A 16,858-nucleotide genomic window follows, 5' to 3' on the forward strand; every position below is an offset into this window, starting at 1 on the left:
AAACTTGATGAAATGTACCATGAATATTGTTGTTTGCAGTGTTCACTTATGATTTGAGGTACATGATGCAATTTTAAATCATGAACAGTCCAACGTGTGTCACAGATTGGTAGCTATGACACATCTTGGTGCTTTCATTGAGAATATGATGCTGAAGCTGAACTGGCTTATCATCTCTCCTAGGAGTAGGAAGTGTGGTATGAAAATGGAAATTAGACAAGGTTACTTTTAAGGTTTCTTATAACTGTGATACTGTATGCTCTTTATAATTATTTTTAATGTAAAAACTAATTTGTATAAACATTTAAAGTAATGAAATCCAGAATAGCAGGAACCTAGGGCCTATTTTTGAGTCTCGCACTGTTTTAAACATCAGTGATACATTGATGGAGAAAAAACAGAGCAATATAAAAGTTCCTGCATTCAAAAGACACTATTAAAAAAAAAGTAAGCAAGCAAGTACATAGTATGTGATAAATGCTATGGAGAAAAAGCAAATCAGGATAATGGACATGGGTAGGGTAGTATTGGGAGAACCTTAAAACATTTTTAAACTGAATGATCAGGGAAGACCTCACTGATAAATTGGCATTTCAACACAGAATTGAAGGCAATAAGGGAAGAAGGTCTGCAGGAATGTAAGGGAGGAATATTCAAAGCAGAGGGAGGAGGTGACGCAAAGGATTGGGGGCAGAAGTTAGATGAGGTAACTTTGAAAGTGAGGTTGGGAGAGGAGAAAAGGTCAGATGATTGATTCTTAGGACACTAGTATTTAGGGATTGGTGAGATTAGGAAGAGTCTGCAAAAGGTATTGGAAAAGGAGTAGACAGTGAAGTAGGAGATGAACGCTGAAAAGTGGTGTCCTGGAACCAAGAAAAGAAAGTGTTTCAGGAAGTAGGGCTTGATAATTTGGGTCTCATGCTACTGTAGACCTAGTAAGGTGAAAGCCGAGGATTGACCATCGAATTTACCAACATGAAGGTCATTGGTGACTCTAAGAGGAGTTAGTATACACACACCTACACCTATATTTATAAAACATATATACATATTATGTATTGTGTGTAGTGTTAAAAAAATATGTATAGGGGCTTCCTTGGTGGTGCAGTGGTTGAGAGTCCGCCTGCCAATGCAGGGGACTCGGGTTTGTGCCCCGGTCCGGGAAGATCCCACGTGCTGCGGAGTGGCTAGGCCTGTGAGCCATGGCCGCTGAGCCTGCGCGTCCGGAGCCTGTGCTCCGCAACGGGAGAGGCCACAACAGTGACAGGCCCGTGTACCGCAAAAAAAAAAAAAAAAAAGTATAGTATAAATACTACTGTAGGGTGTGTAAATATTATATCTAGTATTGATTATATTAGACATATCTGTATATCTATGTGCATGTGTGTGTAGATGCTTACATGCGTGTCATAGAGATGTGTTTACCATCTCTCTACTTGGCAGTGCAATAATATAGCAAATGGTTCTTATATCTTCATAAATTCCTTTTAAAAACATTTGTTTTATAATTGAGAAGTGTTGGAAAACAAATTATAAAGAAGAAAATAATAGTCCATATTGCAGTGGCAGTAGATAACCAAGTTTTTTCCTATGCAGATAGATGGGACGGGGGTGGAAGGCAGGCAGGTAATAGGTAGATGAGTAGGGGTCTGAATATGAATATAGAGTGTATGTTATGTATTGAAATGTACTGTATACATAAGCTTTTATGCCTAATACTGTCATATTCTCACATGATTAAAAGTCTGTTTCACCACTGTTTTATATAATTCTGTGATTCTTAATAAAAAAGTACAAAAACAGCATATATATTATATATATATATATGCATAACTAACTTAGCAAACACCACTTGGTAGACTGTGTCTTTCTTCTGTGTTCTAATATAAGTAAAAAGCAGTATTTTATGTATATATGTATATATATATATATTTACATACACACACACACCAGTAATTCAGTATTTTTCACTTTTCATACTCTGTTCGTCCCACAAAGTTTGCATTTCTGCCTCTGAAAAATTAGCTGCCATATAACCAGAGACATAGCTAATACAATACATAGCAGACTTCCTTAGGAGTTCATTCTGACCATCTCAGTGTTCTGTCATTAGCCTTTGAGCATGAGACCCAGTTGATTGCAGGGACTTTTACTGCCACCCTTTCCTGGTACTTAGGAACATATCATCAGGCAGCCCTCACTGTAGTCCCCATTGCCTCTCTAGACCCTGGTTGCCTTGAACTTGACTGCATTTGACAATTGTTGGTTCAGGGCAGTGGTGTTCACCTAAAGGTGATTTTGACCCCTGAGGACATTTGGCAATGTCTAAAGGCAGTTTTGGTTGTCACAACTGGGAAAGGAGGTACTACTGGCATCTAGTGGGTAGTAGCCAGGGATTCTGCTAAATATCTTTCAATGCATAGGACAGCCCCCATAAGGAAATATCAGGCCCCAAATGTCACCTGTGATTAGGTTAAAGAAAGCCTGAGCTGCTTTGTATCAAATAATGGGATATGTTTCTTAGGTAGTCATATAATGAGTTAGTTAAAAGAGCTAACCTGGAACAGATTTATTAAATTAAGCAGTAAAGTTTAATTTCTTTGAAACTACCCCTTGTCAAAATCTTTATAGCTAACTTTATTTACAGTGAAATTAAATGACTCTAAGGCTAAGGCTAATTAATGACTCTAAGGCTAGACATGGGCTTTCTCTACTTCGGGAGGAGTCGAAGATGCTATGTCAGTGGATCTGGCTATGATCAGACCTCTTAATCCTGTTTTAATTGTGGGTTCTTTGCTACTTCTGATTTTATAGTTGTTATTTTGTGACTGACATTCAGACATTCACGATAATTTTTAAAATACATAATTTTACATAAGTGCCCCTCAAAGTGACCTTAAGATGAGAGTCTCTAGACATAATTATAGAGCAGAAGGAACTACCGACCTGAAATGAGTTGGTGGTTTCCAGGGCTATCTCATTTTCAAATTTTTCAGTTAAACATTGGGGCAGAGTTTCACATTTCTGCAAGCTCGGGAGGGATGCAGGAGGGGCATCTATACACTTTATCATGTGGACAGCACTTTTCTATCCCCACTTCTGTATATTTGAAAACACTAGAGACCAGATATGATTAACCGCATGCTTCTCCCTGGAGACCTGAACCCTAATTATGCCTTTTGCTACCATACTCTGTAATTTTTTTAGAACAGCTAGGCTTATGGCTAAGTGTCATTTGTCAACAAAGACATGAATATTTGTTGTGCATTATCATTTTTTTTTAGGTTCAAAAACCAATTGCCAGTGAGTTATACTATCCAAAGGAGCAAGCTTAAGGCATGAGTTTTGACAAAGTGAAATTTAATTCAGTGATATCTGTTAAAAATCACATCTCTAACTTTAAAATTAACATTTTATTTTTTCAGTGTTCGGTATCCTATTGACAGTCTTTATCAGTAATCTTACTTCCACGGTAAATGATATGTTTTAAATTATAGAAGCCAAATATTCCCCCAAATTTTAGAACGTTTCTACACTGAGCCCTTGTTTCTTCCTCTGTAAAATGAAGGTGTTGAGATCACATTATCTCTAAGGTCTTTTCTGGTACCTAAGATTCCCTAAGTAATGTCCAGTCTCTTTAATTATTGAGAATATCCTGCTGAATTTTCAAATACTATTCGAATGTTTCAAATGGTAGGAGAGCCTTGCCAAAGAATCCTCTCTGTTGACCATCACCAAATATTGTTCCCAGGAATCTCTCCCTTCCACCCCGTCAATGTGATGGTGGCCCCTGCAGAGAGAGACCAGCCTTTGCCCACCTGGAGCAGAACTACAGCTATTGGAGGTCCAGTCATCCCATCTTGCCGGTTGCATCTGTGTTTCGTCATCTGAGTGTATAAATATTAATCTGCTTTCTCCTCCTTTACTCCTTTCATGTGTATTTCCAACAGAAAGGAGAACCTGACTGCTATGCACTCTCCCTGGAAACAACTGAGCAACTCACCTTCGAGATCCCCCTGAATGATTCTGGTTCTGCTGGTCTTGGAGTGAGCTTGAAGGGGAATAAATCTCGAGAAACTGGAACAGACTTGGGGATTTTTATCAAATCCATCATCCACGGAGGTGCTGCTTTTAAGGTAGGTAGGGGTGATGTTTGCACATCAATGAGAAGATATTTAGAGATGTCATCGCTGTGCTTGGGGACTGGATGGAGAAAGTGTCTAAAGGCTTGAGACCACTGAGGCTTTCCTGCCAGATGCAGGAAATGTTTGTGTGAACAGATCTGGATGACAGTTTGTTTTCATACTTTAAGTGGTCATGTCCTATTGATAGTTCTTAAAACTCACCATGATTAATGTTCTCTTTGACATTATTTTTTATTACTGTTAGGATTCTTCTGAGTTTGTAACCTAATAAAGTTGAACCTAAAAATATGAAATCAGAAAAGCAAAACTAAAAACAAGTCAACATCCAAGCAACAAATAGGAAACTATCCTTCTTGTGCTTGCAAGAATGAAAGTTCAGTGGAGTCGGAGAGACCGTAGTACAAATTAAAAGTCATTTATCACATTTTATGCACTGGAAAATCCATGATGCTGGGAATGCATATTTGCCTTTGAACTTAGAGAAGCTTATAAATTTCCAGATAAAAAGAGAAGAACGTGATTCTACTCTTTCATACAGGGGCAGGCAACATGATCATAGCTGTTGCCATAATATAATGGTTAACTAGATTTGCCTGAGTTCACATGCAACTCTACCACCATGGGCTCCAAGTAGCACACCATTAATAATAATACCTAATGTATAGAGTTCTAAGGATTGAATAAAGTAATGTACACAATGTGATTAAAGCAGTGAAGTGATTACAGAGAGGGGGGAAAACACGTTTGTGCTTATCGTCAGCTATCCTCACCATCGTCGTCTCATGCCATGCAGTGAGGCTTCCTGAGCTCGAATCCTGCCTTCACTACTCTCACCGTGGCTGAATGTAGGAAACTTACTTGTCCTCAGTGTGCTTGAGTTTCCTCATGTGTAAAATTAGTAAAATTAGTAGTGCCTGCTTCCTGATGCTCTTGTGAGGACGAAAAAAGACAATAGATATAAAATGCCTAGCACCGCACCTATGATAAACATTGAATAAATGTTAGCCATTTAAAAATCATTTTGATATTAATAATGTGTGCCTTCTCCCACTCAAAAGCCACGAAGGCATAGTTAGAGTTTACAGGAGGCCCCCCTGGTCCTAGGATCCTGGCTTTATGGAAGCATTTGTTTCCTCACACTTAATCATTCCACTTTTGCTTCAGACCTAGACACGGAGCTAATGTCTTTTTCTTTGGGAAAGAAGAAATGCGTTGGGGATAGATAACTCTTTAATGCACTCCTTGGATCAGTTAGTTTCTGTTGCATAACAAGTAATGACAACATTTCAGTAACATACATCTGTAAGCCTTTACTTCCCTCATGGCCCTGCAGGGCAACTAGAAGGGCTTTGATTCAGGCTGGTATGTCTCTGTCGCACCATAGATCTACAGGTCTGAGCGTGCTCCACATATTTTAACTACACCTTGGACTACCAGGCTAGCTGATGTAAAAGGGTCATGAAGCCTCTTTAGTTCTGAGTTCCAAACTGGCATGCTGTCGCTCCTGACACATACCAGTGGCCAAAGCAAGTCATATGACTGAGTCCAAGGTCAATGTAAGAAATAGGGAAACAGTCCACCCATGATGAGTCTATGACAAAGGTTTGGGTACAGAGAAGGGTGAAGAATTGGGGCCAATCATCCAATCTATCAAACTCTCCAATCAGGCTCAGAAATGCAGAACCAGGAGCAGATGGGAAATGATAATAATAATAGCAACAAAAACATCAGTTAACGTTCATTCTGTTTTGTGCTTAATATGTGCTGGACTGTATAATAAGCATTTTAGGTGGATTCTCTAATTCTATTCTTCACATTCACACTGCATAATAATCATGCCATCTCATCAGGGGAAATTGCAGATTTCAATGATTAGTGCCTCTCCTATGGTCACAAAGCCAGGAATCGTTTAAACTAAGATTTGAACCCGGGCAGTCTGACTTTGGAGCCCGTGCTATGCTGTCCTGTGACAAAGCTCTTTTATCTCATCTGTTCATATTTCTAGAGATCAGGGGCTGTTGCCCTGGAGTTGTCTTATATCATGCTTATCATCCTGAGCCAAGCCATCTAAACAAGTGCTATGTTTAAGAATGTGTCTGGGGCTTCCCTGGTGGTGCAGTGGTTGGGAGTCCACCTGCCGATGCAGGGGACACGGGTTCGTGCCCTGGTCTGGGAGGATCCCACCTGCCGCGGAGCGGCTGGGCCCGTGAGCCATGGCCCCTGGGCCTGCGCATCCGGAGCCTGTGCTCCGCGGCGGGAGAGGCCACAGCGGTGACAGGCCCGCGTACCGCAGAAAGGGGGAAAAAAAAAAAAGAATGCGTCTTGGTCATGTTTGTGGATACCAACTTCACATTCTTCTTCTTATTCCTAATGACAGCTCTATTTACAGAATTTATTCCAAGTAAAATTGAAACTGAAATGAATTTTTGGAAATTAAAAGCAAACATCTTAGCTTTTTTATGGGCAATAACTTAAGCTCAAGCGATATTGGATAGCAGGTTTAATATGTATATCCATGTTTGTGTAAGTGAGCATCTCCTTACCTAAGCAGTTTCTAACGGTCCCGTTTCTTGCAGAAAGGTTTCACTTTCCATTTATGTAAATTTCTTTCTTGACACTGTCTGCTGAGTCAGACAATCACAACATTAAAAACTACTGGACAGCATATTTATAGCTGATCTTAAATAGTAAGAGGCATCAATCATGAATTTAGCCTTATTGTGAATGTTTAGTATCCATTTGTCTTGTTTACTTTCTGCCGTGTAGAGGGTAGAGACCTAAACTTTGCTTGCAAGAAATCGGATGAACCAGGAGAAAGAAAAGTATTTTTCTGTTCTCCTTCTGCTGTTCCAATAATCCACTGTTACTCCTCAGAAAATTGCCACCTGTTCTGTGATTGAGGATTAGGTTTTACAAAAATTGTTTTGAGACTTTGTTCCTGTCCTTGTTCAGAAGATACACATGTAACAGACTGCACTGTCCCTGGGGCAGAGGGGAGATAAGCATGGGGAACGTCCACTTTAGCATCTGGCCGGAGGTTTTTACCTGAAATCAACAAAATAATCTTCCTGCCAGGGCGCACTCTTTGTCTCCTGGCCCTTCCTACCACTAATTGGTTCTCAAGGTGTTTTCCCCTTTAGGGAAGGTGGATTTTGGGAAACTAAACTACTTTGAAAAGTATGACCAAATTCTTCCTGTGGCTTCTGTGTGCTCTATTCTCCTGGGGACTTCCATTGGTGTAAACAAAGACAGGCTACTTCTTGCCAGATGTAAAACCCCTGGATGACTGTGATTATAATTAAGGGCCTTCTTCCCACCGCCCCCCACTGCCCCTTACCTCTCTGGCTGCTGCTTTCTATCATTCCATCTCTTATTTGAGTCATTTTTAATAAAGATATAAATCTCTATTTGAAAATAAGAGCATCTAGCTACCCTAGAATTCCCTCTTGGAAGTGAATCCATCACCCACTCTAAGGGCAAAGTAACAGTATTTTTACTCTATTCAGAATTATTCAAATGCTTAATCTCATCTTAATATTTAAATTCCAGTCTGCATGTCAAGAAGTAAAGCCCAGACACTCTTCCCTGCTACTGGCAGGTCACAGCAATTGCCATTTCAGGCTTCTGTAGCCTATGGAGTCCTTTGTAGACCCCTCTGAAACATCCCTTTGAGCTATGCTTTTCAATGTGCAGCCAAAGTGACCACTGAGTGTAACAGCCAAATGTGGATTAGAGTATTGATGCTGATTTGCTTAAATAATTACATGCCTTAAATGTTCATAGTTCCATTTTAGTTTCTGTCATTCTTCCTGGGCATTTGCCCCTGAATGTGTAGTGTAATTGCTTCCAGAACCAAATTATACTAGATGCAACTATATATGTTAACTTTCTCATGAACTGAGAACTATGGGTGGAATGAAATTAGGATTTCATGAGGATGCTTTTCTAAAATTTCATTTTTGTGATTGGAATTTAAAGTGAATATGTTGTTGTTACTGATAAATGAAATGGTATATTGTCTTTGTGCAGTTAGAAAAATAATAACTTGAGAAAAATATTCTCCTTTCCCAAAATCTACATAAAAATGAGATTTTTCTTTTTCCAAGGAAGCACACATAAAGTCTAGACGATCAGTTTGAAGACCTCACATAATTTCATCCTCATGTGCTAAACATTTTGAATTCTGGGATCAGTGGCTTTCTCTTCCTTTGCTTTTGACATACTCTATTAACTGAATGTTTTTTAGAGAAAATGCATTTTTATGTCTATTGACAATACTAACTTAAACTGCTTATTTTTCTTCTTTTTCTACCTTAAAAATGAATACTTTTAGAAAATATATAACTAGAATGGTGATATTTTTTAAAAATTACGGTAGAATACTAACAGCCTTTATAGTAAGAATAAAAATTCCATGGAGTCCGTTGTACTAATTCTGAATGATGTTTTTTAATTTGAATATACTCACTTTGGAAGTGTAATGCGTTCTATTGAAACCTAGAAACAATAATGTAAAAATTAAAGTTTAAAGGCAGTTTTTGCTATGGGAAAAAATGTCATATGTCAGGTAGATTATTTAAGGGCTCTTAAATAGAAAGAATGAATTTAAGAATACCTTTTATTCTCTAGAAAATTAATTAGCTAGGTTTGTACTTAATAAATACGACTTGATGATGATGAAATTAAATGAAAGAAAAATGCCTGACATAGCTAATTGCAAATGCATGCACTCAGAATATAAAATAGACATAATTTAAGTAATTTGATTCTTGTATGCTAAGGAAATTTGGAATACAACCTCTGAGAGATGCAGAATTGCATGATTTATGCCATTTAGTAATAGGTTAAAAAAATTTAATGGTACAAGAAATCACCCTATTTTAAAATGACGAAAAGTATGAATTTTTGGAGAGAATATGCACAGTCCTAGAATTTCCGGGAACTCGGTGCTTGGTGCTGAATTTCCGTGTCTCTTCATAGTATGGAACATTTAACAGCCTCCAAGCTACTTAACAGGAGTTCAGTAGGAGTTCTAGCGGGAGTAATTTCCACCTCCATTTCTGCTGGTATCTGTAAATCATGTGGTGGATCTATAATTAATGAATTCAAAGGAAGATAAAAAGGACAGCATTTTAAGGAACACAAATGTTAAATGATTTCTTCAACTATCCATTTTTCTTAAAATTGATAGTGTTTTCTATTGGTGGAGAGCTATAAACATCATTACCTGTAGTCATGTCTTCCAGGTTTTTACCTCTTACAAAAGGACCATACAGTCTGGGTGTGTAAACAGCTTCATTGCAAATTCTCAACTGTTAGAAGCCAAACTCTAATATTTCATCCTAACCACAAAAATGTGATATTCTATGAACAACTAAAAGCAGGAACTCTGCCTGGAAAAATTCACCATCACTATATACCCAATAATAATTTTGCCTTAAAAAAAATCACTAACTTAAACATGAAAAAAAGAATTATCAACTATGTTATGCCAAATATTTTAAACCAATTTCCTTTTTAGAAAAAAACCAAAAATGTTAGTATATGTTAATATAATCAGGCTTATCATTTATGGGTTTTCTGCAATAAATTTTAAAGAGATTTAAGAGAACATTACTTTTAAAATCCCATAATACCAGCATCAATCATTGCTTTTCTTGCCAATTTTTAGCACTTTCATATTTTTATCTTATATATGGAAATGCAAGTAAGAAATAAATTTATATCATGCTGGATAAAATTTTAGAACTCTGTGTCATTTTGATGTGTATTTTGAACTCCATGACTGCCTCAGGAGGCTTGAAAAAATATAAGACTTGGTAGACCTAATCAAAAACTAAATTGTTATCTACAAAAGCTGATATAACATGATCATGGTACTTTGAAAATAGTACCTCTTACCTGAAAAGCTATATTCACCTGCATTGTGGAGATACTGAGTTCATAATGTGGTCAGAGCTTTGGTCTAGGCATTCTGCTCTAGGTCTGTCTTTTTAGAGACCAGACTTTTAGCAATCTTAGCACAAACAAGAGCACAGTTTTGTTTGTTTGCTTGTTTTTAAAGTGAATAAATAAGATCCTTTCATTAAGTTGAAAAGGCCTCTGAGATGCTAATCTAGTTAGGCATTCATGCAGGATCTTCTTGACTCATATAACACATACACCTTAATAAGCTTTTCATTATCCAGTTTTCCAAGCCAGAGTAAACAAAAAGCAGAAAATCAGGAAGAGGATAAGAAGGAATGGAGAGAAAACTGAAAGGACAGGAAATAGAAAAAGTGTAAAACAAGCACAGAGTGCTATTGCTGCAAAGCAGGCCAAGGAATATTTGTGATGACTCTAAGTCAGTGTTTCTGAAACTTCTTGATGAGGAAATTGTAAAATTCACTAATGACCATAGTGAAGGCTGTAAGTTGCAGTATGTTTATTTATGTCCCATATGTTTCCAGAAGATCTTTTAAAAGGAAAAAATTATAATACATTATATCAGAATGGTTTGGATTATGTATATTTTGATGCTCTAAAAAGTACTCTTCAGTTATCTTTAATTAAGGTCTCATATACCACAGATGCTGAATAAATGGTGCATTGCTGGGATTTCACTGATTTGCTACATAAAATGGAGTGAGGCTCTTAATAACTGAATTAGATACATTTAAAATTTTATAATAACTGAACAAGGGGAGATTGAGCTAGTACACAGAAAGTAATCAAGCTTCACTTTTAGAATTATAAAGTTTCTCTGAGCATGTGGCAGCATCTCCAAGCCAGCCTGGGATCAGGAATCTCTTACAGTGACAGTTTGTAAGTTACAGGATTTGTCCATTGTAGATGAAACATACACCAGGTCCAAAGCACCTGAATGAAAGATGTTTCAAGTGATTCAATTTAGCAAGCACTTCCTGAACATCTACAGCTACAGCAAGTAATTCAATACATAATACACTGGAGACAGAAAATTTCAAAAGACTCATTCCATAATACAGGAAGTGGTAGCATAATAAATACATAAACGATTCGAATATGATAAGAACTATGGTAGACAAATATAAAAGTATCATGGGTATCGAAAGGGAGCAATTAATTCTGCCTGTGAAGAAAACTGAATGGAAGGCAGTTGCTGAGCCTTGTTTTGAAGGATAGATATTCAACAGGTGAGCAGAAATGCAAAGGGCATTTTGCTGAGAAGGAAGAGTGTGGGCCACGTCACCACGGTGTGTACATCAGAGTGCAATTTGTTGTGTCTGGAAAAGAGAGCTCTTATTTGGGAAGAATGGTGCCATTCATATTGGTTGAAACTGTGTTAGGACAGATGTAGTAAAACATTGACTAATGTGGGCAGATGCCCTTCAAGACAAGAGCTCACATGCTTCTAGTCTTACCAACTTCCTTTATTCTTTTCTTTGTTTTAAAAACTATACTTTAAAATCTTGATTTATTCTTTTGCCTTTCATTGCTCTTGTTTGAAAATGAAGCTAAATGATTTCAATCTGGAATCCAAGGCTCTTTCTAGGTTGGATTTTTTTTTTCCCCAAAAATACAGTAAGCAGATGTTGTCATGGAGTGATTTTAGGACCTTGAGAAATATTTGTTCGGAAAAATCATTTCTTTCAGGTGCCATCCTGCCTAGAGTTCCACCCCACTCCAAGGAAATGCTGCCTGTAGTCTGAAGTCAGGGTTTAGAATTTGGGTGCTGATGTCCCCGAAGGCTTCACCAAGGGCCCCATTAGAAACAGGCAGAGGCAGGAACCAACATCTGGTCATGATTAATCCTCTCAACACCCTGGCCAAATAGGGACCGGCCTTGGGCCCCAGCCAGCTACCCGTGGGTTAGCCAGCCCACTCCCTCATGCTTGACTCATGTTTTCCAGAGGCTCATTCTTTGCCATGGCTTTCTTCTCTTCCCTCTGTGTTCATTAGAACATTAGAGGTAAAGGGACCTACAAAAAATTGGCCAAAAGAGGTGGATTAAGCCTTGCACTGTCACCAGTAATCATGACAGAGGCACAGCAGGGCTTAACTATGAGGTCACTGGACCCCTGGAAATCATAGATATGCTTCACTGGGCACATGAAGCATCCTATAAGGTACATGACTGCTCCCCATTACAAAGGATTACCTGGTCCAGATGTGCAGCTGTGGAGAAACTATCATGTAAATATTTATTTTTAAGAGGTGAGAATCTGTAGCTTTTATTAGATTTTCAAAGGAGTCTAAGAAGAGCCCATAAAGGTCAGGAATCACTAGCAAAGTGGTTGAAAACATGGACTTCAGAGTGACCCAGACCTACTTCAAATTTGCTTTTAGACATGTGACTTGTAACAATGCACTTAACTTGCTTGATCCTTGGTTTCTTCTTTCATAAAGGCGAGCAGTAGTCCCCAGTGTATAGCGTTGCTGTTAAGGATTAAATTGTCTAGCGCATATAAAGGGTTTAGCACAATAACTGCGCAAAGGAGAAACTCATTAAATAATTATATTCATTGTAGTGCCTTTAATCATCTCTAGAACTCTGATTTTAGAAGCAACATAGCATAATGGGTGCATATCTGACTCAGACAGGTAGACCTGGCTGTGACAGTATTCTTTGACTTCATTTCTCTGAGCCTCCATTTTTACCTCTCTTAGTGGAGGGTGATGATTGTATCACAGGGATGTTTTGAGAAATGAGAACATACGCAAAATATTTGCACAAGGACTGGCCTGCATTTGGGGTTCAGTAAAAGGGGATATAATACTCAAACACCTTGTCCCCTAGTCCATTCTTCCTCCTGCATTAGAACCAGGTTAGGGCTGATGAGACTTGAAGCCATCCCAGGACATGGAGAAGACCTAAATCTCATACCAGTTTTGTTGTTGTTGTTGTTGTTGTTGTTTTGCAGTACGCGGACCTGTCACCGCTGTGGCCTCTCCCACTGTGGAGCACAGGCTCCGGACGCGCAGGCTCAGCAGCCATGGCTCACGGGCCCAGCCGCTCTGTGGCATGTGGGGTCTTCCCGGACTGGGGCACGAACCCGCGTCCCCTGCATCAGCAGACAGACTCTCAACCACTGCGCCACCAGGGAAGCCCCTCATACCAGTTTTTATTCGTCCTAATTTGCCCTAATGTGGAGGAAGTTACTTTCTATCTTTAGTCTGTTCTCCTTCCTCTTTTTCTTATTTTTCTTCCTTTTTGGGAACCTCCTTTACTCCGTCTTAGCTTGAGGTTGGATAGAGTTGGTTATGGGGGTTGCCAAAGGTAAGGAGTGTAGTGGTGGTCTTTTTGGTTAGGGGCCTGATGGCCATAAAGTAGGAAGGAAAGTGTCTTTTTTTAGGGCTGCTGAAAGAGAGTTCCATAAACTGGGTAGTTTTTTAATGGCAGAAATTTACCCCTCACAGTCCTTGAGTTTGAAGTCCAAGATCAAGGTGCTGCAGATTCAGTGTCTGGTGAGACGTGGTTGATAGACAGCTGTCTTCTTCTTCTGTAACCCCATATGGCAGAGGGGACAAGAAATCTCTCTCAGGCCTCTTTTATAAGGGCACTAATTACCTTCCAAATACCCTGCCTCCTAATACCATCATGTTGGGGGTTAGGATTTCAACATATGAATTTGAGGAAAACACAAACACTCAGTCCATAGCAGAAAGGGCATTTTCTTTTCATTCAACAAATGCAATGATCCAGATTACGATGAAATAAATATCCTAGAATTCCTGGGTAACATCCTGGATAGTTGAATTCACTCATGTAAAATCAGCTGAGGAGAGTTACCATTCTCATGCCTAAGTATTTACTTAAACATAGTATTCACAGAAAAACATAAAACCATAAAAAATGACTTTTTTTTGGTAAAAATCATTCCAAAGCAGAATAGACATGCACAATTTTGAGGAATCTTTGATGAGTTTTGAGTCATGGCCTCTTCACTGAATCAACTTGATTTTAGATCAAGACTAGACCTGGATATACACATGTATGTATATATAGCTAGATAGGTAAACAGTCCCTGCCCTACCCCCTTTGCCCCTGCCACTTCCAGCTTGCTTCCTTGCTCTGCCATCCCCCAGCCCAGTCTCCTGTCTCCCCATCTTCTATCGTCTGACTCTGGCTTTCATGTAAGGTTCTCTTCCAGGAGACATCTGGTGGATTTGAAAGTCTTCTTCCTTGAAGCATGATCCCTTTAGGGACTTGTCATTGTCATCTTCGTAGAACACAGAATGGGTAGTGAATAGGGAGTGCTGAGAAGTCAGAACTTGGGCTATTCTGATCCAGGTCTGATCTTAACTAGCTGATCACGTTCTTCCACATAGATTGTGGAAGTGCCTTCTCTTAAGAAGAGGAGTTCAATAAATGGTTTCTCATTCTCTTTGGCCATCACATTATTTATAAACGGAAGAGGTTGGACAAGATGATCTCTAAGGACCCTTCCAGCTCTGAATTCTATGATTGTATTCTACATGTTAGGACAATGTGGAACTTAGGGGCATCACCAGTAATGAAATTACCCATCCTTTATCTTATAAAGGGAAAGCAAAAACGAATAGCAACAGACCAGTCAAGCCTAAAAAGGAGAGTGTGTGGATTTTTATCACACCAGCAACTCTCCAGTGATGCTTGTGATGAATGTGAATGTCTTCATAAAAAAAAAAAAAAAAAAAAAATCCCAACTGCCCTGGGGTGACCTGACCTGCCTTTTTGTTTTGGACTTGGATACACAAACATGTTCTACTTTAATGTAGTTCCGCATGCTTGAGACTCAGAATGTAGCTGAAAACAAAAGTCTGTGCTTAATACTTGCTGGTAAGAGATTATCTTACAAAAAATGTTTGTCTTCCATCTCCTTATCTCTTATTTACCTCTTCACTCAGACCTTGCGCCATACTTCACAGAGAAAGTTCACGGGAGGTGACCAGGTGGATCTCACTCAGATTTCATTCCCTCAATTCTAGAAGTAGCCATTAAGTTTCAATCTTTATCTTTCTTCTTCCTGTCATAGCGGATGAGATGTCCTGCCAAGACAGCGTCTACAGATCCAGCGCTCGACTTCGTTTCCTGTTAACAGGGCTGGGATCCTGATCCAACTCTTCTGCTTCCTCCTCGTCTTTAAAAACCACACATCTGTTTCCAGTCCTCCTAAAAAAAACTTTTTTGTGACCCTCCTAACTGCCCACAAAAGATTCAGCCCACTAGTCCTCCTTCCATTAAATGCCATAATAGAACAGAATAATTTCTGGAGTAAAGTGTCTCACTTCACTTACCACAGCCATTAAGGCTGTTTTTGTTTTACCCCATTTCATGTAGCCTTAATCTTACCCTTTATGTGCCTCACTCAACATGAGATAACAGAAATGAAGCGATTTCTTTCTCGTTTGGCCTTTCCTGTAAATCTCATTTCCAGATTTGCTCCAAATTAGAGGAAAGGTTAAGTGGAGTGGGAAAACAAGAGGAAGGCAGAGGACATTAGGCTCTGTTGAGGCAGTGCACTCAGACGTTTTACAGCTCGATTTTACCCCTTTCTCGATTGATCCATCCCATGGCCTCGCCATCTCAACTTTTCTCATCGGGAGGACGTGTGCGCCTTTGGGCGGCCTCCACGATCTATGGGCCAATACCTTCTGCAGCAGGAGGCGCGTGCAGTACATCTCCACGAGGGCATTGGCGCTCCAGAACAGCTCTCACCACTCTCCTCCTTTTCCCAGCTGTCAGCAGAGGAACTTCCTCTGACCATCTGCTGCTGCATTAGTCAGAGTTCATCAACTTGTCCACAGGATTTCTCTCCCAAAGCTGTACAGTTGCTCCTCTTGTTCATTGTATGTCTGTTTTTCTCATTTCTTAGGGAAGTTGTGTTTTGTTTTTCTTTTACATTTCATTCTGTTAATTTGAACATGGATCCCAGATACTTCTAACTGCAGAAACTTTAATACTTCCCTCTGCCTGTTTTAGTGTGGCACAACTGTAGTCTAGGGACGAAGAACAAAGGGAGTCCTAGTAGAGAAACTGAAAAGAGCCAAGGTTCATGAAACCTGAACTTAAGTCAGTTTCTCTCTGCCTCTATTTTCTGACCTAGAGCAACTTACATCACTTTCCTGACTCAGTTTCCTTATTTGTAAAATGTGAATAAAAGCATTAATCTACTCAACTTCTTGAGTTCTGTGAGAACTAGAGATAATTCGTGGGAAAACTGTGATACAAGCCTACTGTTATTTCTGTTAAATTTATTAGCAGTGGCACTAGCATCACGACCTTCCTAAAATTGCATCTGTGCCTCACAGCAAGAACTTCCTACCCTCGTGTGTAGCAGGTATAACGCACATCCCTAATCAGACTGTCAATATTTAAGCATCTTTTCTCCTAGGCTGCCTGATGGGGACATGTACTCTGATCCCCACCAGTTCTTTTGTAGGCAGAGCTGGCATCCCGGTTTGTTTAGCTACTGCTATAGACTCCAGCTTGTGGGAGGCTCCAGGCTGAAGATGACTAGTGCCTAGAGGTGCTTTAGACTAGAATCTGGGCTGCCTATCCACCTGCCGCGGTTCCGAGTGCTCTGTGGCATGCGGTGTTCCTTCCTGAAGGCTCTGGGTGAAAGTGCTTGTCAGTCAGGGCCTCATCACAAAAGGCTTGACAGTCCCCTTTGTCAAGCGTTTCTGCCGGAAGACATCATAGCAAATTGGTCCTGTGTTACACACCTCTGCGTTCTTTTGCAGACGAGCAACTTTTTAGCTGTGTTAGAGAA

General features: G+C 39.5%; 1 protein-coding gene across 2 annotated transcripts in view; it reads left to right on the top strand.

Annotated features, from left to right (window-relative positions):
- Window positions 1-16,858, top strand: part of PARD3B (par-3 family cell polarity regulator beta) — a 1,049,764-nt gene that overhangs the window by 574,106 nt on the left and 458,800 nt on the right. For both annotated transcript variants that reach the window (XM_081242115.1, XM_081242116.1), the window contains exon 11: window positions 3,951-4,136. In XM_081242115.1, coding sequence (XP_081098241.1) covers window positions 3,951-4,136 — 186 coding nt within the window. The remainder of the gene's footprint in view (window positions 1-3,950; window positions 4,137-16,858) is intronic.

This window comes from Mesoplodon bidens (assembly GCF_964165515.1).
Source record: "Mesoplodon bidens genome assembly, chromosome: 8".
NCBI lineage: Eukaryota > Metazoa > Chordata > Mammalia > Artiodactyla > Ziphiidae > Mesoplodon > Mesoplodon bidens.